The sequence below is a fragment of the Pogona vitticeps genome, chromosome 1 (assembly GCF_051106095.1).
Source record: "Pogona vitticeps strain Pit_001003342236 chromosome 1, PviZW2.1, whole genome shotgun sequence".
In the NCBI taxonomy this organism is placed as follows: Eukaryota; Metazoa; Chordata; class Lepidosauria; order Squamata; family Agamidae; genus Pogona; species Pogona vitticeps.
In genome coordinates, this window is record NC_135783.1 from 68,594,595 (window position 1) to 68,617,924 (window position 23,330).

Consider the following 23,330-nt stretch of genomic DNA (forward strand, 5'->3'; position numbering starts at 1 on the left):
GTAGATGTTGATGGTTCATTAGCTCAGTGGCTTAGGTATCCAGCTGTACAGCCAGAGACTGGGAGTTCCATCCCCCACTGTGCCTCCATAGAGAAGAGCCAGCCTGTGTAGCCATGGGCAAGCTCTACAGCTCCACAGTGCCCCCTAGAAGAAGGGAATGGTAAAGCACATGTACTTCCTTCATAGGAGACCCTGGAAAGGAACACCATAAGTCCCAATGCACCTATGGCACATAATTAGTGCTGGCTTCAGATGAGAGATGTTCCTCAAGACTTCAGCAGGGGAAGACAACAGAGAAAATCAACGATCAAGACATCCACACACTCACCTGACTGGGGAGAAGGGAGATGTCAAAATTTGAATCTTTGTGTTAAAAAAGTGTTAAAAAGATTAAAGTGGGTTTAAAAATGTGGGTTTAAAAATGTGAAATGCAATCATAACATGGATGTTTGAACAGCCATGTACTGCATACCTGTTAGAGGTTACTTCAGAACAAAAAGTTACAGTAATTTCAGCAGGGTGGTAAAATACATGTAAAAGGATACTGGCTTGACCAGACTAGCAGAGCATATTGCAGTCCAACAAGATTTGCAATCCTGGTGGAGCCCATAGAAAATGCACAGAGCAAAGCCCATAGAGAAATACTCTATCCCTAATTCAGAGTCTTTGTTTTCAAAAGAACCATATCAACATTTTCTGCAGTACTAGTGAGAAATGTATTCTCTACTTTTTATTTTTCCTAAGGTTGTAAGCTCCTGTAATTTTTGGACTGAATCATGCTTTAAGTTCTTGTCTCTAACTTGTATAGCTCACTCAGCAGCCAGGGGGAAAGGGGGAGGAATGTCAAAGTTTGAAATTTTGTATGAACAAAGTGCTAAAATGGCTGGCAGTTGTACACCATGGTTTCAAGTAGAAATCGTTCCTCTCCCTGCCTGGGGACACCACTGATTACATTTAAGGCCTTCTGCATAAAAACCAGATGGCATGCCACTGACCTCTGGACCTTGCCTTAAATTCATTGTGTGAGATCTGGCCAGAAATCATGTGTAAATTTGTCTTTATTATTATATTCTAATGTTGATTCTTCTTGCACTCCTTGTTCATTGTCTTCTCTCTCCCTTTTCTAGGGTGACAGCGGAGGGCCTCTGGTCTGCTCAGAACAAGGAAGATACGTCCTTCAGGGAGTCACCTCCTGGGGGCTTGGCTGTGCTCAGCCCATGAAGCCGGGGGTTTATGTCCGCGTTTCTAGGTTTATTCCATGGATTGAAAGAATAATGAAAGAAAATTAAATTGCCTCTGACATAATGTTGAAAGCAAGAGAGAAGAAAAGACAGAAAGAGAAAAGGAATTTGAAATGCAACAGCATTAAATAATTTAATGATTGTAAAATAAATGTTACATGCATCCTGGGGAAAAATTGATCAGATTAGCTACTTTATATTTCCTTCCAACATGCTTTATACAGTGCAATGAAGTGCATTCAGGGCTTGGAAAAGTTACATTCTGGCCTCCCAACTTGCAAAATCTCCTAGTTTGTCCTTTGACCCTCCCTACTGGTGCATCCTGGAGGTAGTAGTCCCCCAAAATAACTCCTTTAAGTTCTGTACTCACTTGCAAAGCGCTAAACCTTGTTGAATCGTAAGTCAAACTAGGAGTGATGTGATGAGTCCATGAATAAAATTGTTAGTATTTTGAAAAATTGACAGCACCCATAGAGGAAAATATTGTGTTGTCACAGGCATAGCTGGCTCCCTCTCTGCTTGGACCACAAGCCATTCCAGGTCATAGCAGTAGTTGAAGCAAATAGCAGCTACTATGTCTAGGGAAGGAGAAAGGTTATGATTGGGGAAAAAGGCCAAGAGAAAGGGTTAATTTTCCTCCCTGGAAATAAGTCCTAATCATGATCTTTTTAAAAATCAAACCTAACTTGGCTCTTGACAGGATGCTGTCCTCTTGACTACTTGATTCAAAGCTATAGCAAATAAATAAATACCGTACGTAAATCGGTATTAATCTACTATGTTCTTGTGTTCTGATTCTCTAGAATTATATCTGAATTCTCAAGCATAATCCTGATTATAACTTGTTATCAAATAGTCTTCTGCTATCAAGATTACTCTGATTCAACATGCTTTCACACAATCTTGGGGTGCAGTTTGAAACATCCGAATAGCAGCAATGCTAACTGGCCATATAGGATAATTGCCATATGGAACCAAAACAGAGAGCCGTTTCAACCTAGATTTCAGGGTAAGGTGTCCTCTGTAGCTAACATCACATATTCATCACACTCTTGCCTCTGTTTAATTAACTTTTTTGTCTTGTTTCTCTAATTTTTGATGACCCGCTATTTTATAGGTTGATTGTTGGTTTGCTGCCATCTTATACTGCATCTTAGTATAGAATTTATTACATATTTTAGAACTAGTTGAGCTCACTCTTCAGTGGCTATTGGCAAGAACCCAGGGTAAAACAGGCAATATTAAATAAAAGAAAACGTTTATTTAGGAAAAATGCAAAATAAATTCTGACATCCAAGAAAATTAAAGAAAACAAAGTATATTGTCACTGAAGCATTCTTTTAACTTTAATAGCAAAGACTAAGGAACACATCATTCTCAGTTTCAGGTGATCACATTAACTCAGTCACTGGTTGCACTGGATGGGGATGTTCATTTTCATACACATCAGAAAAGGCACCCAGGCAGTTCTTGTGGCCTAAGGAACATGATCATCTGCCGATGCCTTTCTCCATTACCTGCATTTGGACGCCTCCTTTTCTTTACAGATCCCCTTTGCATGAATTAGGCAGTAGAACTCTGCCAGAGAAAGTGGAGGAAATATACCACAGCTGAGTACAATCGTGTTGATGGGAATCATCACATTTAACAAATGAACATCTCTAGAAAACTAAAACTGTTGGTTTTCAGCATGTCAGGAATCCCCTGGGACCATCCAGAATCTGTCTTTCCCTTCTAAGTAGTAAACAGAGTCTTTCAGCTAAAGAAGACGCAAGAGTAAACTCAGCACTGCGTTTAATGTGCAGATACTATCACCTGGGAAGGTACAGTTATTTGGATAGCAGCAGGTGTAGAGTGAACATTTCCTCCATTGCCCTGGTATTTATGAAAGTTCCTCCTCTGAAGCTGGTGACACTTCTGGGGGACCTCTGCCCAAAATAAATATCACCCTCGTAACTGCAGCAACAGAGGGGATAGCTCATCCCTTCTTGAGACTAGCTGTGATCCTGCTAAGGATTATTCTGTTCCACTGGCATGCTGAAGACAAGCTTGGAACATTTTTTAAAAAAGTTTTTAGTTATACTTATGTACAATGAGAAGTAATTGATTACTGCCATATAGATTATTTTCATAAAACCATCGCTTTCCGATTTCTTATAAGTCAAAAAAAGAGAGATAGGAGCAGGCTCCAAGTCAACCATTTTGATCTCCCATCCATCTCGCTGCTCCCTCCACCTCCAGAACACAGCATGAGGCATGAACCAGTATTTGAGTCACACAATATTTTTCCTTCACCTTTCAGTAATGCCACATGCCTGTAACTGAAAAGTAACTAAAATCTCACCACAACACAGGAGGGAAATTACGTTATATTACATTACGGTGGTTACATTTTATTATTGGAACAAGGAGTTAGTTACAGGTAGCTAGTTGTAATTAATAACTAGTTCTTTCTAAGGTCTGAATTGGGAACAGAAACATTTCTAACCTCGCACCTAATTTGGTCCTTTTTCTTCTGGCAACAAGAGGTTGAACATTCAATGCTCAGCAAATGGAACTCGCAAGCTCTACTGCTCCTTCTCTGTAAGGGAGACACTGAAATTGCCTCTCAATGCCGTTCAGTGAACATCTTCAAAAACAACTAACTTCCTCTACAGGCCACAAAAAAGAGCTCTGGAAAGAAACAACACTCATAAACACTATTACTGCACCAGCCAAATGACTGGCACAAGGAATAAAACAAGCAGTGTGTATGTACAAGAAGATGGTGTAAAGCAGACAAACAATCAAACCTTTGACTTTTTTTAAAAAAGAAACTGTAAGCAGGGCAAAACCTCTGTCTCACTAGAGCTAGTTGGTCTCTGATTTTAATGCCGTTGTTATTGTGGATAGGTGTGGCTTGCAGATATAATGCTGGGTTCAAATCTCCACCAGTGTAACCTTTGATAACCAGTACTTTCTTAGTTTGAGATTTGCTGTGAAGAGAGAAAGGGAATGATCCCAGGCTTTCTGTCCAAAGTAGCTAGGAGGAAGGGCAATGAATCTGTAGTAGTGTAATCGATACATGTTCACTCTTCTTCATGCTTTTGAAATGTGAAGTATTATTTTTCCATTCTGATTCAGTTCCACCAAATCCTATGAATGGATTCAGAATTTTCTGGGTTTATCTCAATGTTGTGGATTGTGTCACAAGCTTCTGCCTGCAATACGACAACAGTTTGGAACAACTGGTCTCACAAATGAAAGGAGATGGAACAGTAATCAGATGTAGGCATGTACAAAGAACCAAGATCCTAGAGAAAATGAATTATTTAATGGATGTGATTACTCTTTTATAAGAGCTGCATATAACAGTTCCCTACCTGGAAACAATAAGCCCACAAAAATACATTTATATTTCCGAAGTCATAGAAAAATAATACTATGTTTACTGTTTATGTTTTTATATTTAAAAGAAGTGACTTTAGAAATATTTATTTTTAACACAAACTTTCTCCATCTTCTCCAAACAACATGATGATGGCATGCAATGGACGTTGCACTGAGAACCAGGTGACTGATGACATTTAGCAAAACATCAGACGTATGTACTGGAATTTGGATGTTTGTTTTTTCCACAACTTCTTCTACTGTTAGGAGGAAAAAAGAAATAAAAAGACTTGCATTAATGGTGGAACAAAGTTTGGACTAAGGAGAAATGTGTGCTTATTCATACCAGGAGACTTGAGACTAAGACCCAAACTACTCATTACATCAAATCCTTGTTCATATTTGTGCCCATAGATCACAGTCACAGGAAGTCTTGATCCAGACTTATCCACGGTGCAAAGGTAGAGGGAACGTTTCTGTTGTGATGTTGTTTACCAATGAAAATGGCTTTTCCTGAGAGGCCCAAGAATGCTGTTTGCCAAAAGCTAGACATTGCTATTGGAATAAACTGATATAACGGTAAGAGTGATCGAGTAGGATCAGGGATACTCAAGTTCACCCTCAGCCAGGAGGCTTCCTGGGTGACCTTGAACGAATCACAATAATTCAGCCTAACCTACCTCACGGGATTGCTGTGAGAATGGGATAAAGGAGGGGACTAGATATGCTGTCATGAGTTCCCTAGAAGGAAGATGGAATATAAATGTTATGTCATCAAGAAGTGGGACCAATAACAGCTTTCCTTCTGTGGTGAATAGTAATTGGGGATGGAACTGATTTTTCATGACTGCCACATGGGAGAAAGGGATTGATCCTTCTGCCAAGCATGCCATAGTCGCAGTCTAGGTTGGGGTTCCATACAGTTGCTGCTCAAAATAAATAAATAAATAAATAAATAAATAAATAAATAAAATAGCACATACATGTGGACACATATACAAAACAAAACAACCAAAAAAACCCCACACACATTTAAATGTGTTGCGCAAATACAGTATCTGGAACTGCAGCTGTCCTGCAGCTTGAATGTTCAAGAAAGCAGATGAGAGTATATAACAATACATAGCAGGCTGGACAGCTCAGTGGTTGGAGCATCTGGCTGTGGAGCCAGCAGTTGGGCATTCAACTCTCCACAGTGCCTTGTGAGAAAAAAGCCATCTTGTGAGACTTTCAACTAGACAGCACATTGTTATTATTACAGATGGTACCTTGCAAGTTGTTCCACATCCTCTACTGTTTCTGGTAATGGCACCCCTTTTGTTTCAGGTAGAAGTATGACTAGAATCCCGGAGAGAACAGATAGTATACCTAGGACAAAGGGAATTAAGGAAAAATGTGATGGGCTGCAAACAGTAAAAAAGATAATGTAACCCTCCATTTCTAGACAGTTTAGATGTATGTGGGAGGGCAGAGACAGAGCAAGAGCCAAGCGAGGAAGTGAAAGCATAATAGCTCACCTCATGTGCCACTACATGGAGGTAGCAGGGGCCAGAAGTGAGTCCTGAAGTTGGAACATAAATTGTTCAACTACACCAGCGTTAGGTCTTAAGCTTTGCTTTTTCTATTTCTTTTTTGTTTTAGGTGTGATGCCTTGCTTTTACAAAGGCGGTATTCTGCTGTTCTAGCAGAGGTAATGCAGTAGAACTAAGGAAGAGGCGAGGCAGACCCCTTCTTCAAGTCCCACAGATAGTATTATACAGGCTTTCTTGGCTCAAAATAATCACCAACACCAGTTTACTTTAAATTTTCTAGGCTAGTAATAAGGAAGGCTGGCCTCTGGGGGCCTCTGACAAAATTCCTGTGTATCAGACCTGTATTAGCACATAAGGATCTATCAATAGGGTAATGTTTCCTGAAATGACAACATTGATCCTTTTAATACCCAGAAGTGTTATCAGGAGGTGACTCATGATAACTTCAGGGACCAAACTACGCATTGTGATTATAGTCAAAGTACCTTTGGAAGAAGATGATTTTCATAGAGAAACAATGGAGCAAGGAACATAATCTTCTCCCATCCTGCTATTTTCTTCAGCAGCTTATTCCCCAAGCAGTGGTTCTGCCCCCCCAGGGCAGAGTCCCAGATGGATGTATACCATTGTGAACACAATTTAGAATCCCACCAGAGAGGGACTGTAGCAGTGCAGGGCTGCCTCACTAAACACGTTGAAAAGCATGTCAGCAGTGAGTTAGACGTGGGCAACTGGAGAGATGGGGGCTTGGGGGAGGCAGGGGTCAACTTGTCAAAGTCACAAGCAGAAATGAGGAGGGCTGCCAAGGAGATACAACCTTATCTTGTAAATGTGGCCAGTAACCGTTTTGTAATTGGCCCCAGGAATCCAGCTCTTCCTAATTGAGGGGGCCTATGAAGAAGCAATATTTGGGTAAGCTGTTGTCCCTTGGCCTCTGGGTATGTGAAGCATTTCTGTCACATAGAATCATCTTGGTGATTCTTGTGAAGTGGGAAAACTCACATCATGCACACTGAGTATTAGGTTAATTAAATTGCCTCTCCAAAAATTGGGGGTATGTGTGTTTATCGTGACACCTTTGATTCATGAAAGATCTCAATGAGAGAAACCTATTCATCTTTGAGATGTTGCAGCATTTTGGCCTTTGGGACTCCCCCCTCCCCCCAAAAAAGGTTCTTTGCTGTAACACCTTATTGGAGGTTATTTTGTTGTTCTGTTCCACGGGCGCTCCGGCCAGGTGGACTTGGCTGTCCTATATAAGTCTGGGATTCACCCGCCCAGGGCCAGAAAGGAATAGGATGGTTTTCTGCCTGGCTCGTTCAATGTGGGGGAAAAGTAGGGGAAGGAATAGTAGCGCTTGGAATGTGGCAAAGTCTCCAATCTCGGAGGTCATTTCAGGGATCTGAGAGAGCTGCAGTGGAGAAGTTAAACACCCTCCTCCCACCATTGAAAATTCAATTTTCAAGAAATGGTCAAAATAACATCTTACAATAGACAAGCAGAGGAAGTTCTGACCAGATATCTGCCAGCCGGTAGAGTAGAAATGGGGCTGCAATGCCTCCTATATCGCACAAACCTGAACACAGGGAGACACCAAAGTTTCTATAAGGAAAAGAAAAGAGACCATGTTAATATTCAGCATCAGCCTTAAGTGAAGACAAGTCCCTGATGCATACCCTATCAATATATCCTTGTGTATGTTATTTTATTTTCATTTTTACTTTAAAAAAAAGGATTAGGGGTTCTAGAGCAAGGGTGGGGAATCTTTGGCTCCCTAACTGCTGCAATCCCTTCCCATTAGTCATGTTGGGTAAGACTGATGGGAACTACAAGTGAAACATCTAAAAGTTCCGTACACCTTTGCTCTTGATCTAGAGAGGGTTCCTTCAAGTCCCCAAGGACAGATATAATGGCTGTTCAGCTTAGCTGCTCTTACTCTCCACAGATTTATCTAGATTTGCCCCCTCCACCCTTAACCTCTCTGTGTTGATAGGGAAGGTCTGTAAAGAGGCTGCCCCAATATTCAGTTGAATAGGGTTATACGGCTCCCACTAGGATCATGCTGGATGGAGGATTCTAGCCATTGCAGTCCCCCCCCCCCAAAAAAAGGGACAAGTGTCTTCCAAGCTCAGGGCTCTATGTATCTTTGTACACCTGGTTCAAAATTTAACAAGAAAGTCTGGCTTTCTGATAGTGTCACAGATCCGTCTGTTGTTAAAGGCCAAGGTGATGTGATGGCATTCACCACCACTGCCACCTTAATTATCCTAACCTCCCCTGCCAGCTTTAAAACTAACAACTAGCCATTGGTCATGTAGGCTGGGGGTGATGGGAGATGAAGTTCAATACATTTGGACAGCGGTAGGTTGGGGAAGGCTTCCCTTAGGCTTCAGTCTTACATACTCATACTTAGGATTAATGTATCACCAAACTCAAGGGACATGACATCTAAATACAGTACATATACACTATACATAGCACTGGAGTGTAAATGAGTGTGTTGCATTATTGTTTCATACAATTTGTCACTGTTTAAATCAGTGTTTCCCAACCTTGGCTCACCGGATGTTCTTGGACTATAACTCCCAGAAATCCTGGCCAGCCCAGCTAGTGCGGAAAGCTTCTGGGAATTTTAATCCAATCACTGTTTTAGATTCTTCAGCCCTGAACTCTCTCTGTGTGAAATGTCCTTCTGTATTCTTTCCCCAAACAAGCTTAGTCAGTTTTACCTCAGTACTGTAGGATACAATTCAGAATTCACCAGGTACACAAGTTCAAAAGTTATGGTGATCCCCAGTCTTGCCAAGATGGCTACCGATGTAATTAACCATGGCACATCTGTTGAGATACATGAAATGAAATAAGAAATAAATGAATTTAAATATGGGAATCAAGGGTCAAGATTGTATTCCTGCTTTCTTTTACTGTGATTCAGTGCTCTCTAATCCATGTTCTTTGATTAAAGTTTCTTCAGAGATAAATAAGCAAAGAAGATGAATAACACGAAGTTCTCCGCAACTAAGGCTTGCTAAAGGCAAAGTATAGATCTAAAAGGATATTATTTATTCATTTTTTAAGTTTTATTGTTGTCTGCCCTAGGCCTAAAGGGAAGGGTGGGTTAGGTTATCAGTGCAAATCAATAATAAGAAATCAATCAGAAATAGTCTCTAGATACAGAAATCTCAGCATAAAATAATGTCCTATTTTTATGACATTTGATTGTATTTTAAAAAGCAATCCAATTATAAACAATGAAAAAACTCATTGGAGAAAAAATGTTTCTAGAAACCAGCTTGAATAGGAAGGGCTCTGCTTTCAAGCAGGAAAACAATACATCTTGGATATGTCTTTTAGAACTGCTCAAATTACAAGGTATAATATATCATATTCCTCCTAAAAGTGTCTCTACTTGGGGTACATGAAGACAGAGGGGTTCCTAGTACCTGTACTACCAATTAAAATGTAACAAACAGCTATTATACCTTTCCCATTGAAAAGGTTTTTGTGCATAATAGCCTGTACCTATTGTAAAATTCTGTATTTGGAGTTTTCTGCACCCTAAAAGGCTTATTCGCAGCTCCCTGCATGTTCGAAAAGCTCATATTTTGGGTGAAGACATTGTTGCAGTCTTGCTTCAGCCGTGCAAGGAATAACAACTCAACAGAATTCTTAAGAATCCTTCGTACATCTAATTCATATTGGTGGACATGACAATTGCTGTGCTGTCTAAGCTCACATTTTAAAGATGGACCAAACAGTTTTAACAAGTAGACATATATATTGAGAAATGAAGCTTATTTGAAACTCACTGGAATAGAGAGCCTTTGCTTCAAACAGACAACTCAAAAGATGTATCATAGAATCATAGAATAATGGGAAAGGGCCATGAAGCCATTGAGTCCAATCCCTCCGCTTAATGCAGGAACCATCATGAGGAAGGAAGGAAGAACACAACATCTGTAGTTCGGTCTTTAAGACTAGAGGAAATATTATGCAGATGCCACCAAAACTGGTGAGACTTATAACTGGATAACTTGTACATTGCACTGTTAGTAATGTTTGTTCTACTGGTATAAGAAATAAATCTCAGATTGCTCCCACTTTCAGTTCTACATGAACAATCAAATTTTTCTTTGTTTCTGTCCTCTGTCTTGCAAGGGGGCTTGTATATTCCAAAAAATATTAGAGAAAAATCCAAATAACTGCTTTAAGATAGATGTGAAGCGATTGATTCAAAAACAGGTTTGGAGTTTGTACTGTTACAGTAAGATTTATCAAACAGGTCTCTAGTTGCACCTGCTATTCCCATGTCATCTCATGAAGGAAGTAACAGATTGACTTAAAACAATGGTTTCCTATACCCCAAACACTCTTCTCTCCATGAGATATTTTGATGACATCATTACTATCATGCTTTGATAACTTTTCAGCCACCATCAGCTGAAGCCTGGACCAGTTCATGCAAGAAGTTCACTTTCTAGACAACAGAGTACAATTATTGCCAAGGGAACTCACATGGAAATAAACATAATATTCCACATATTAGAAACCTACTGTCTGCCATATTACTTACATGCTTCCAGTTTCACTCCCAAAATATCACAGTATCCTTTGTGTGATGCCACGCTCTGTGGTGCAACTTGAGATGGGCATGAACTATCAAACTGGTGGATCATGCTGGTTTGTTTTTTGACTAAACAGCTGTTTGGCACGTCCCAGCCCTGCCCCCTCCAGTGGGCACCCGCTCAGAGGCAGAGCTCCAGTTTCCCCTGGGAGTTGCCTCTGACTTGGCAGCCACTGGAGGGGGGGGGCTAGGAAGCACCAAACATCTGTTTGGTCAAAAGACAAATCAGCATGAACCACCTGTTCAGTGGTACATGCCCATCTCTAGATGCAACCATATCAGAGACTCACAATCTAAAGGTTTAAATCAGGCATTATTTTGATTGCAATATCTATCCAACAAAGCGGAAGAAAATATATCAATAGGCCCAGACAGCTGCCCAAGAACAATCTGCAACAGCAAAGACCCAGAAAATAAGAGAACAGCTCCCACCCACACATACTGAGAACAGTTTACGGTCCATCTGGATGATGATAACACTTCCCATGACCAAGTCTTGCATATTTTGCCTGTACTTGCTTTCAGACGGCTGCCAAACCTTACTGGTAAGAAGAGATCACATAACAGAAGTATAAACACAGAAACCAGACTTCGCGGCAGATCCAGATGCCATTTCTCCCTGCCTATCTATTCTGGCCACATTCTTTCATTCTACATTGGACCTGGGATAGGGACTCAAGTTGGGAGACTTGCTGTCAAGTTGGACTTAAGTTGCACCAGTGACTTTACTCTGACTCATCTTGGGCTTTTATTTTTCAATGACTCAAGACTCAACTCGTGACCCAGAACCTACCCACCCCTCACTTTTTTTCTGAGGGGAGAAAAGCTTGTTTTTAATAGGAACTCAGACATAGGTCTTGGGACTTGGGTGCCAAAGACTCAGAATCAAGCTTGTTACCAAAGACTCGGACTTGGGACTTGAGACCAAAGACTTGCAAACATCACTGCATGGGACTCATTGGGCAGTGCCTACACCTAGTGCAATGCTCAAGACAAGGAGAGGGAAGAGGAAGGGAAAGAGAAGAGGAAGAGGGAAGTGGAGAAACATTCAAGTCTCCCAGGGCACCTCCCGCTGATTTCTAGAAGACCATTTGGGAACAAATGGACTTTGAAGACAGATTTCAAACTGAAAGAGCAGAAGATTTCATTAAGATGTTAAGCTCTACATCCTATGGCATGAATGGAGAGAATAGCTTTTTATCACTCTGTGCTACAGAGTGATAAAAGTCAGAATGGCCACTGTTGAGATAGTTATCATTACGTTTCATCTTTCCATGTTTCAATTTTCTCTGTTTTCACAGTTTAAAGTTTTCTCCACTGACCACAGGGCTGTACTCCTGCCAGCTGAATATTTCACGACTGATATAATGGACCAGTCCACAACAGCGTATGTTACAATAAATAGGTCAAATATATAAAGACGTCTCAAGAGTTATTGTTATAACAGACTCAGGTACCATATCACATTTAATTTGGTGTCTTCCTGTTAACCTATCCCCAGAAAGGAGGCAGTATTAACTTGAGCATTCAGGAAAGTTGCAAAAATTATGATAGAATTTGTTCATTTTGAATCAGTTCTGAATACAAATATAGGAGTTTGATCACAGCACTCACTGGCATTATGGGAAGATTTGTTGGGCTGTGGGATTTGATGGTGAGGTCAAATCATAAGTGCTGTCCTTTGGTCCAGTGTTGAAAGTCTGAAGTCTACAGAAACATGATAAGACAAACCATTTGCCAGTTGTTTGCTGAAGCAGTTAGGGCAATGGATTGTGCAGAACGTTCCTCAAGTTGCTATGGGAACAGAACAGTTTGCATAACCACTGCAAAAAGAACAGACATAGCTAGCATAATAAATAAAAATTCAGGAGCTAACATTTTCGTTCTGTTGTTGCTTGCAATTTGTCTCAATGCTTTGTAACGAGCAAATTGCACAGCTTGATCCCCTGACCTCTTTCCTGGTACATAGTGAAGGTGCAAAGAGATTTTGCAAGAATGTTTAATGTTTGCCCAAACACTACCATCACCATCCTTAAAATTAGCTGCCCTTCCACAGAAAGGAAATCGGTTCACTGCACAGGCAAAGAGAACTCTCACCCTTGCATTAAACTGGTGCATATGTTTCTCCTTCTTCCTACAGGGAATAAAGTAACAAATGACCAGAAAATGAGTTGTATTTACATTTGGGCGTGTGCAGAGATTTAGCTGTCCTTTCATCCATATGACAATTCCACCAACCTCAAAAATAAACAAACAAACAAGCGGTACACAGGCCTGGGTGACCCTGCTGACTGGGGTTAGTCAGTCAGGGAAGAGAGCCTCCAAAATCAGGTGGAAACAACTACAGGAATTAGAGCTCTTCTATCTGTGGAACAGAGACCTTTGGTCCCACCCAGTGTTAGTTAACACTGGCTTGGGATTTTCTTTGACTCTTCTCCAACATCCTTCTTCTCATCCAATAACCCTTTGGATAGTTACATTAGGCTCACATGCTTCAATTAAACATCATTTTTTTTGGTGTTGCTGTTGTTTTGCTTTTGCATTAACTGTTTTCCTTTTGTAAACTGTTGTTGATGTTAATCTTGCATGAGTTTGCTACTCAATGCCAAAGTCCTGACCTTGTGGTCAAAATGATGAATTCAAGATGCTACTTTGTATGTTGTTGACCTCATTTAACCTTTCAACAATGGCGCAACTGCTGGGCCAGTAGACAGGTGCTGTCCAGTGATGTACTGCTTTCATCTACAATGCTGAGAAAACATCATATTACTAATGACAAGCAACTTTCCACCTTCACCATATTCTCCAGTGCCTATACAGTAGGACTTCCATATCCACGGGGGATCAGTTCCAAGCCCCCCCCCATAGGTACAGAAAACCATAGATAAGAGTGAACTCTCTATATAGTACACTTGTAGTCCCAGGGCTCTCTCTGTATCCATAAGGACAACAACCGAGGGTAGCTGGCAAAGACGAAACTCTGCAAGGTAGTAGGAGTTCTCTCAAGATGGTGAGAGACCAGGAGAAATTGGGTTACCTACATAGTGTAGTCTCTGGCTCCCTCTAGTGGCCTGTTCTGGTAATTGCTTCATGTAAAGCAGGGGTCCCCAACCCCTAGTCTGCGGCCCGGTGCCGGTCCGTGGGCTTCCCAGGACTGGTTTGTGGAGATGGATCTCCGCCCCCCACATCTACAACATACAAAGCAAAGGTGGGCAGAATAATATTTTGAGACCACAGATATGTGAAACCATGAATACCAAACCCATGGATATGGATGTCCTACTGTATAATATCTGAGAGTCCTTAGGCAAGGGATGCAGATGAGTCAATATGATTGTAATCCAGATAATACTGAAGAAACTATTAATCAGGATTATGACTTCACTAAATAACTTCCCCCAGTGTTCCAGTGGATGATGAATGACCCTATGATCAGCTGAAAATATGCTTTTGATGTTATAGCTTATACATCACATAAGAGCTGTGAGCCATGTGTTTTCTCTTGGCAGCTGCATAGAACTGCTCAACCCCATCTCTGGGGTCATTTTCTGGTGGTACGGCAAGATCTTCTTTCAGCAAGCTTCTGAGCACATTTGGGGACGATTTAACTTTTTACAAAATATGGATATCAAATAAAGTGTTTCTCTTAAAGGAGAAGACAGGTTAGCTATCATACAAACAAAGGAAAAGAAAGAGCCGGGGAAAATATTACCTTTTGGCAAAAATGCTGTGATTAAGCATGCAATGCCTGCCACTATTGCGCTCGATATAAAGAGAGGGCGCCGGCCGATACGGTCTATTGTCAGTAAGATTAAAAAAGCTGCAGGCAATTCCATCACTGCTGAGATAAAGAACTCCAAATAAAGGTTTCCTTCTATGATGCCCAGGCGCAAGACAAGCCCTTGATAAACCACTGCACTTGTGAACCTTAAAAAAGCAGAACAAAAACATAGAAACAGCAAAGAATTCAAAACACCTTGGCTGGTATGGGACAGCCTGAACACTAGAGGGGTAACCCAATGTGAACTTACCAGGCATACATGAGGATAAGAGTGATTTTTCTCATCTGTGGAGTTCTAACCAGATCTAGAATAGATGGATTGCTAATCTCGTTGTCACAACCTGTGATCTGAGTAACAGAAGTAGAGAGAAGTCATGCTATCACTAAAATAAAATGATTACAGGGAGGTGAAAAGGAATATGCTCCTAAATCACAGGCAAACAAGTGGGTTGAATGAAGCTCTCTTCCATTTTGTAGGCTTTGAACCACTCATTATGCACTTTTTAAAAATAATTCTCACAATAAAATATCACTGTGTAGTAATTCCAGTGGTAACTGATACCCACCATGGGTGTTGAGACGTGCAGATCACCAGGAGGGAAGGAAAATGATCGTTTTTAGTGCTCTAATATAAGGTATCACCCTACTTTTACATCTGTGTATTTTACCATCCAACCTTATTTCTTACATATGATGGGCTCATATAAAGCAGGGGTCCCCAACCCCCGGTCCATGGCCCATGCCAGTCTGTGGGCTTAGACCTACCCTGATTCTCTCATTAAATAACTCACTCTTGTTTGGAACCATTTTAGTGAATCTTGATGTTGAGCAAACAAGGCAGTGACAGGCAGCATTGATTCTAGCTGTCTTGTTCCAGTGACATCTTCCCCAGGATAGTGGGGAGTTCATGCATATGAATAAAGTGTGTCCAGTAATGTGCAACCTCCCCCGCCAAAAAAACAAGGCCAAGTGGAGCATTATTGGACAACTGATAAAGTAGAATGTGTACCTTATATCCATTCTGACAGTATGGAAAAGGAGTGTGCTGGATTTTGCTGGGTGATACCCACTCTCTACCCCATCCTTGAATACTGCTATATATGAAAAAGCATTTTATACAATTTACAAAACAGATTAATTTTAATCTCCCACCCACACACAGATAGATTGACAAATGCTTAACTTCTACATTAATTGAAAAGGTGCTTTGGTGCAAATTTTAACAATTAATTTGTCTCGCAGACTTCAGTGAATCTACTCTAAGCATGTGTGTGTATGTTTGTGTGTGTGTGTGTGTTTATATATATATATTTATATCATATATATATATATATATATATAAAATATAAAATTTATGTATATTTATATATATGCATATATGTATATATGTGTATATATGTGTATATGTGTATATGTATATGTGTGTGTGTGTGTGTGTGTGTGTGTATGTATATGTATATATGTGTGTATATATGTACTGTATATATATGCAAATCCTTTCCCAAAAAGTGTGCAGGCAGAAAGAACTTGTAGATGCACAAAATACTAAAAACACAATTATAACCTCTTTGGGGTAAATGTTACAAAATCCTTTTAAAAAGAAAAAAAATCATGCTCTATCATATGATGGAAAAGATACGTACTAGGCATTATAATGAAAGTAACACTACAGTGGCACACTCTTCAAGGCCAGCTGGCCTCTCGGCAATTATAACAGGGTTGACACCACCAAGGCACTGAATGCTCGTGGAAGGGTTACAATATAGTAGATTTTTCTCAAACTCCCAGCTTTACTTTGCAAACTAGAGCCACTCCATCTGGAAAGAAACTCAAGGGAGAGCACGAGATGTGAAATGTACTTGATCTTCCCATTATTGTACTTCCAGGAGCACAGTGCTTTTTGCTGGGCTCAGAGCCCAGAACGACAGGCCTTGTGTATCCAAAAGGGCCCTGGAAGGGTTCCAAAGTGCAACTTAGAAGCCACAGATATTCCTGAAAGCTAACCAGCTGTAGCTGTGAATAAATTAGCTTGTGAATACTAAAATTGAGGCGAAGATCTTATTACATGGGAAAAGGGATACAATCCTAGACAGAAAGCTGTGAAAGTTCTTAAAAAGCAAGAGGATGCTGAACAAACCAAAGAAGCTTGAACAGATGGACACCACAGAGTCCATAACACATTCCTTGTGCACTGTCTTCAGCATGATCCCTTAAAAGTATGGGTTTCACAGTAATGTTGAGAGACCTTTATGGTCTGTATGTGGGGGAAAAAAACCCTTTAGGCATTGCTGACAGAGACTATACAATTTCTTTGTCCTGATTTAAGGTGCTGTAGGATGTCAGTCCTCAAATTATAGTGGCATGGTTTCGTACTTTCTCCTTCAAAGAAAACTGAGAAAGCTGAGAAATACTTTAATGCTCTTCCGTCTTTAAGGAGGAATGTGGAGCCCAACATGACTCCAGTGGGAACACAAATGTTACCTGCAGTGCTGGTACAAAGTGACCGATTTCTCTAACGTCTAGTGAAGACCAGCACCTTATTCCATCGTTAGAGAAATCCAGTCTGTCAACAATTTTAGATGGGAATGCTTAGCCCTGCTCTATCCACCATCACTTTCTCAGTCTGAAGGGGAGAAAGTTACTGCTCAGTTTTAAAGGTTTTTTTTGGCTCATGTGGAAAGTCTTCAGAGTAGTGATAGACTGAATGAAGAAATCGGCAAAGAGGGACGGGCTATGGTTTCCCATTTAAGGGGGTGACTACATTAGCAAACAGTGCAGGGAATACTATGGGTTTGGGGCAGGCCGATTTACATTTCCCCCCAGAAATCAGATGACACAATGGGAAATGAGAAACAGCACATACTCTCCTCAGCAAGGCCTCTATTTTTTTTTTCAAAGCTTCTTCTCCTGGGCAACACTTCTGTTTATTTTATTTACAAACCAAACAATCGAGGCAGGAAAAGCATTATCATAGCCTGTTAATGCAGTTCTTTGACTAGCGCCATCTGCAGGGCTGTAAATACAACTACAAGCAGTTCAATTTAAGCGTGGTCATTTACATGGAACCAGCCTGAATTTCTTAGTGCAGAGATAGCAAACTTATGGCATGTGTGCCACAGCTGGCATGCAGAGCCCTTTCTGTGGGCACGTGAGCCATAAGTTTCCAGAATGCTACTCCCCCCCCACTGCAGCGAAACCTGAGAAGGTGGCTGCAGCCACGGTGCTGGCGCTTCGACAGATGGATCCAGAGCAGCTGCCGCTGGCGGCGGATCTGGAGTAGGGTCTTGAGGCACCTCCGTGCCAGGATTCCCCCTTCTGCCACTACTTCCGGTTCTGTCAACATAACTTCCGGTCCATCCCACCCGCTGGTTTTTTTTTTCCAGTTTGGGCACGCGAACCCAAAAAGGTTCGCTACCACTGTCCTAGTATGACTTCACAGGCAGTGAATGAGAATGAATTCACATTTCCCTCACTGTGTAGTCACATCCTAAGCATGATGACAATGATTAGGCAACACCTTGAATGTGGCTTAGAGGGTCTGTGGATTTGCAGCAGTGCCAATGTTAGTAAAAACATCTAAAAAAATACAGTTGTCAGTTGTTTGTTTTTAAAATGGACACAGCAGTACTGAAAACAGTAAATAGATCCCCAGTACCATCCTATACACCACTTAGATGTATGGTAGTATATAAATATTTAAAAATTAATGCATAATAAATGCATAAAATTTAAAAAGATGAATATATAGCCAGTGAAGTACCTCAGAAAAATGTTGTGGAAGGCATTTCCCATTGTCTTTAGCAATAGACTGGACAATTTTTAGGGCCTTTTCTCCTTTTTTGCGAGTCAGAAGCCACCGTGGAGATTCAGGTATCAGCCTGCCAAAGAAGAAAAGTTAATGAGGACGTGGCTGTTGCTAACAATATTAAGAAACAAAAGAGATTGATTGCCTATAATTACACAGTACACTAATCAATATCCCTAGGAGGTTTTTGTGCCTTCCAAAATTTTTCCTGGCAAGCTGGAAGTTTATTAGCCCTCCCACAATTTTATTCTACTACTGGAATGAAGGATCTTAGAAATTTAGCAAGCAATCTGATAATGTATATAGAATAAAACAGAGCATAATTCAGCCACATAACCCTAATGTTCTGAGAGGTGCATAAAGATATACGTACATGAATTATGTGAATGATTTAGTCATGCTGTTTTGTCCTTGAGAAGCACAACCTAAATTTAGAAGGAAACAATATTTGCCCCATTTGGAAAGCTGTACCTGTCACATCTGGAAACTATACTTGCTGAACCAACAGAAAGTGGTAATTTCCTGAATTTACTGTGATATCCCTCTTGTCATCCATACAGCAGCTCAGCTCTGTGTCCATGGCACAGAGATTGGTGGGCAACAATTTCTGTAGCTGGCCAGATTGGAAAGTCCTGAAGATGCTTTGCATGCAGAAGATCTAACATTCAAACCTCAAATCCCCAGGTGTGGTTCAGAAAAAAATATTGCTTAGAGACCTGGAGGCCTCTTGCCTGTTCAATATATATATATCCTGAGGCTAAAACACACCAATGTGAGTCAGCTTCTTGTATTCCTGTGCTAATCACAGTGAGTAGAAAACCATCACTGAAACATGAAGACTAGGATTCTCTGAGTTCTAATAAGAACCTTTGCAATAAGCAATGAAGCAAAAATCTCCCTGTGTTCTCACCAGCATACAGGTAGCCAATATATGACTTTCTTATTGTTTTAGGAAGCCTATATTATTGACTGCATGGATCAATAGAATTTTCTGTCTGTAATGCTTATTGTTCTTGCTCTTTCATATGCAATATAAACCCCATAGGCACAGCTGATAAGTATTTCAATAAATGATGCCATTTATAAATTTTGTCTCTTGTGTACAGATCAGACTAAGTCCGTGGTTCCCAACCTTGAGTCCCCCAGACTACAACTTGGACTACAACTCCCAGAAGCCCTGGCCAGCACAGCTAACAGTGAAGCTTTAGGAGTTTTAGTCCAAGGACATCTGGGGACGCATGTTTGAGAACCACTGGACTAAATGATCCTTTGATCCAAACATTTTCTATTCTTTGAATAACTCTGTGTGCTCTTCATGTGTAGGAAACAGACAGGAAAGATACTAACACTGCAACGGGGAGGGGGGGGAGAAAGAATGCATATGTCTCTGTGGCTTGGGAAATGTAGGCTTAATTCCTCCTGCTTTGTACACTGTACACTTTGTTCAGATCCTCAAGACAGTGTTTAGTATACAGCTGTCCCAAACTGCGGATCAGAGCAGGGGGAAATGTTGGGTACAAAGTCAGACCATTTGTTCATTTGAATGACATCAGCAGTGTTGTGAGTTGTCATACTTGTTGAATTTGAAGGGTCACATCACAGGTTAAGGCAAAAGCTTATTTCCTGCTCTCAGAATGTTATCCCACTAAGCAACATACATCTTTTAGTGCTGCATCTGGCCTGCAAACAAAGCTGTGAAAAGCTCTAAATCAGTGTTTGGTATCAGTAATGGACTGGGTGAGGGTGAATAAACTGAAGCTTAACACAGACAAGACAGAGGTGCTCCTGGTCAGTCATAAGGCAGATCAAAGAATAGGAATGCAGCCTGTGCTGGATAGGGTTATACCCCCTCTAAAAATACAGGTGCACAGCTTATGGGTGCTGAGCCTGGATGCCCAGATTTCAGTGGTGGCCAGGAGTGCATTTGCATAATTTAAATTAGTGTGCCAACTATGTCCATTTCTGGAGAGATCTGATTGACACACATCCTAGTTACTTCCTGGCTGGATTACTGTAATGTACAGTACTCTATTTTCCGCCAGTGGAAACTTCAGTGGGACCAAAATGCAGCAGTCAGATTGCTGACTGTGGCTGGTGACAGGGATCATATTATGCCCTTGTTACAGCAGCTTCACTGGCTGCGGATAATTTCCGGGCACAATTCAAAGTCCTGGTTTTAACCTATAAAGCCCAAAATGACTTGGGTCCAAGCTATCTCAAAGACCATGTCTCCCATTATGAGTTGGCTCAGATAATCAGGAGAGGCCTTTTTCTCAGCCCATATTATTTTACCCAGGCTTCGTGCTCTGGAGAGGACACTCCAGCTTTGCATACAGCATCGAAGTCCTCCATACAGAGCACGTTACCATAGTCTCTCGAGACTGAAGGATGCCTATGATGATGTAAACCGCTGTTGTATTCTCATTGTTTTCAGCTTTAAATATTGTCTTTCAATAATGTAAGTTGCCTTGGATCCTTTTTAAGGAGAAAGGTAGGGTAAAAATATTTTAAATAATAATCAATCTCCCAATTGACTAATTGTAAACTACTGATGAGTTGGCTACCTGGCCATTTCCCCCTCAGTACCTTCCAGGAAAAGAGTGAGCCTATGAAACTTTCTCCAACTTGCTCTGTCCCAGAGTGTCTCCAGAAGAAGGGAATGGTAAACCCCTTCTGAATATTGTATACCAAGAAAACTATGGAAAAGTTCAACATGCATCAGAATGGACTTGATGGCATATAATTATTCTTATTACTAACATTTTAACAAGTCTACAGTTTTACTGTTAAAATCTGTATTAAGTCTCATTCTGCTAAAGTAACTGAAGCAAAGTAACAACAAAATTACCAGTAGTATAAGAGGAAAAAGAAGTTGGGGAGTGTTGTTGCAAGCTGAATCCATTGCCATGTGGGGATTAAATATGCAATTCCAGGAAGAATTATAACTCCGATGGTGAAGAAGACCTGAATAACAATTCCAACAATCCGCCGCTCATCTGAACCAACGATCTCTGTTACTGAATTGATAAAAAGACAAATGAAAGATACTGAAAGGAACCAGGTAATTTATTTTAAAAAACACGAAAAGTTTGGTTGTTGGCTGCTATGTTATTGTATATGGACAGTTTTTCCTCAATACTCGACAGTTCTTCCTTCTCTATATAATAGGCAGAAGAGAATCTGCATCACAAATGTTTGATGCTTTGGACGCTATGGTCTAGTTCAGATAAAAGGATCAAGAATTTTATCTGTATGGTCACTCTTACAACCACCATTTTCCCCTCTCTCTCCTTCTGTGCACAATAACTCCAGTGGTTGTTAAACCACAGTCCCTATTATATTGCCAGGAAACTTGGTTTGGTTTCTGACAAAAATCCACAATATCAAACAAGGATCCTGATTGACTGAGATTCAGTCGTAGCTGCTTCATTGATGAGAACTAAGGAACTGTGATTTGATGAACCTCAAAAGTTTTGGATTATGGTATGGAATTTGGAGAAAACAGGAGGGCAAGGGAGAGGCAAAATAGAGTTTGTAAGCACAATCCTGTTCCTGGTCTAATACCTCACAGTTTGTTAAACCAAAATTATTACAATTGAATTCAGCCTGTGATTTAATCACAGGTGAGATGATGCACCCTTGTATTATTTGCTGCTGTCATCTCTGCAAGGGTGTATGTCATAATGTATACCTTAAGTACACACACATCTATCATAAGGCATAACATCTTTCTTTTCCTGGTTAAGCTTGGTTTCTGCCCACCTTTGCTTTGTATGTTGTAGACGTGTACCTAAGGATGTGATTTCAGCTCTAATTATGAATTATCTGTGAAGGATAATTTGGATGTAAGGCCATTGGTTTTGAACTAAACATGCCATTAAATCTTTGCATTAAATGAACACAGTTTTCTTGTCTTGTCTTTTACAATGTGACTAGCAGCTGCTGAGTAGGCTGATTATAATCAGGATCACAACAGGGGTTTAAATATTTCCTTCCCCGACAAACAAAAAACAAACACTCCTTTGATGCCACTATTTGCTTTCCAGATTTCAACCACCAATGGCACCAGTAACTTCCAGAATAGAAAAAAATAATTGTTTGTCCTTAGATGGGCTGGTCACTAAAAGATCCCCCCTTCTCCTTCTTGCAGTCCAACAATATTCACAATTGACCCCATCTGGAAGACAGGTAGAGAATCATCTAATTCAACAAAAGCCCTTTCTGCCTCTGCTTCTCCCTCAAGAGGGGCAAGTGAACATGCAACACACCTTACCAATAACAAAGCTTGTCATCCAGGTTCCTTTCCCAAACACGCCTTGTAGGAAACGAAATATTGAAAACACTACAATGTTTGGGGCAAAAGCCACAATCAGGCCACACAATCCTGCCCCAAAGGCAGAGAAGAGATAAATGATGATTCTGCCATATCTGTAAAAATGAACAAAATAAAACAAAATAATAATTTAAAAAGGAATGGGACCATTTTTTTAAAAAAAAATCTCTTGCAAAACATCCCTTCTGCATATAGAAAGGAGGCCCTCTAATAAAATGGAGCACCTTTCTACACAGTTATCTTCTGTTTTACTGTACTTGGCACCAGCAGTAGTGTTTCTGGCAGCACTACCAACTTCAAATAATATTACTTCAGTTTTGCAGTACTTCGATTCAGTTATACACACATTTGTTTCAGGATTGGATCATCATCTAAATGGAGCAGGAGATGAGATAAGGCAAAAAGACACATTGATTGTACCAGTTGAAGATTGTAGTATTAACTGTGCTTTCTGGGTTCTCAAGAAATTTATAGGATTCACTTTGGAGTAAACATACATTAAATTGACAGTCTTAAATTGAACTGGATCTTCAACAGAAAATTGTAACAATTAAACAGTTGTTGGTCTTAAGCTGAGCACGCTTAGGCCTTCTAGAAATACAACACAATAACCACAACCAGCCCACTTTTGGAGGAAAGGACACA

General features: G+C 40.5%; 1 protein-coding gene across 4 annotated transcripts in view; it reads right to left on the reverse strand.

The window, feature by feature from the left end:
• Positions 1-2,482: 2,482 nt before the first annotated feature.
• SLC22A3 (solute carrier family 22 member 3) overlaps positions 2,483-23,330 on the reverse strand; it is a 34,288-nt gene continuing 13,440 nt past the window's right edge. Inside the window, exons 3-11 of one of the 4 annotated variants that reach the window (XM_020809052.3) lie at positions 22,626-22,780; positions 21,201-21,369; positions 18,308-18,425; positions 14,798-14,895; positions 14,479-14,693; positions 8,872-8,980; positions 7,632-7,744; positions 5,879-5,978; positions 2,483-4,870 (exon numbers count right to left, since the gene is read on the reverse strand). In XM_020809052.3, coding sequence (XP_020664711.2) covers positions 4,819-4,870; positions 5,879-5,978; positions 7,632-7,744; positions 8,872-8,980; positions 14,479-14,693; positions 14,798-14,895; positions 18,308-18,425; positions 21,201-21,369; positions 22,626-22,780 — 1,129 coding nt within the window. In that variant the 3' untranslated portion in view covers positions 2,483-4,818. Of the gene's footprint in view, positions 4,871-5,878; positions 5,979-7,631; positions 7,745-8,871; positions 8,981-12,312; positions 12,474-14,478; positions 14,694-14,797; positions 14,896-18,307; positions 18,426-21,200; positions 21,370-22,625; positions 22,781-23,330 lie in introns of those variants that run through there. The other 3 variants (XM_020809061.3, XM_072994626.2, XM_078383213.1) reach the window with 3 other exon arrangements.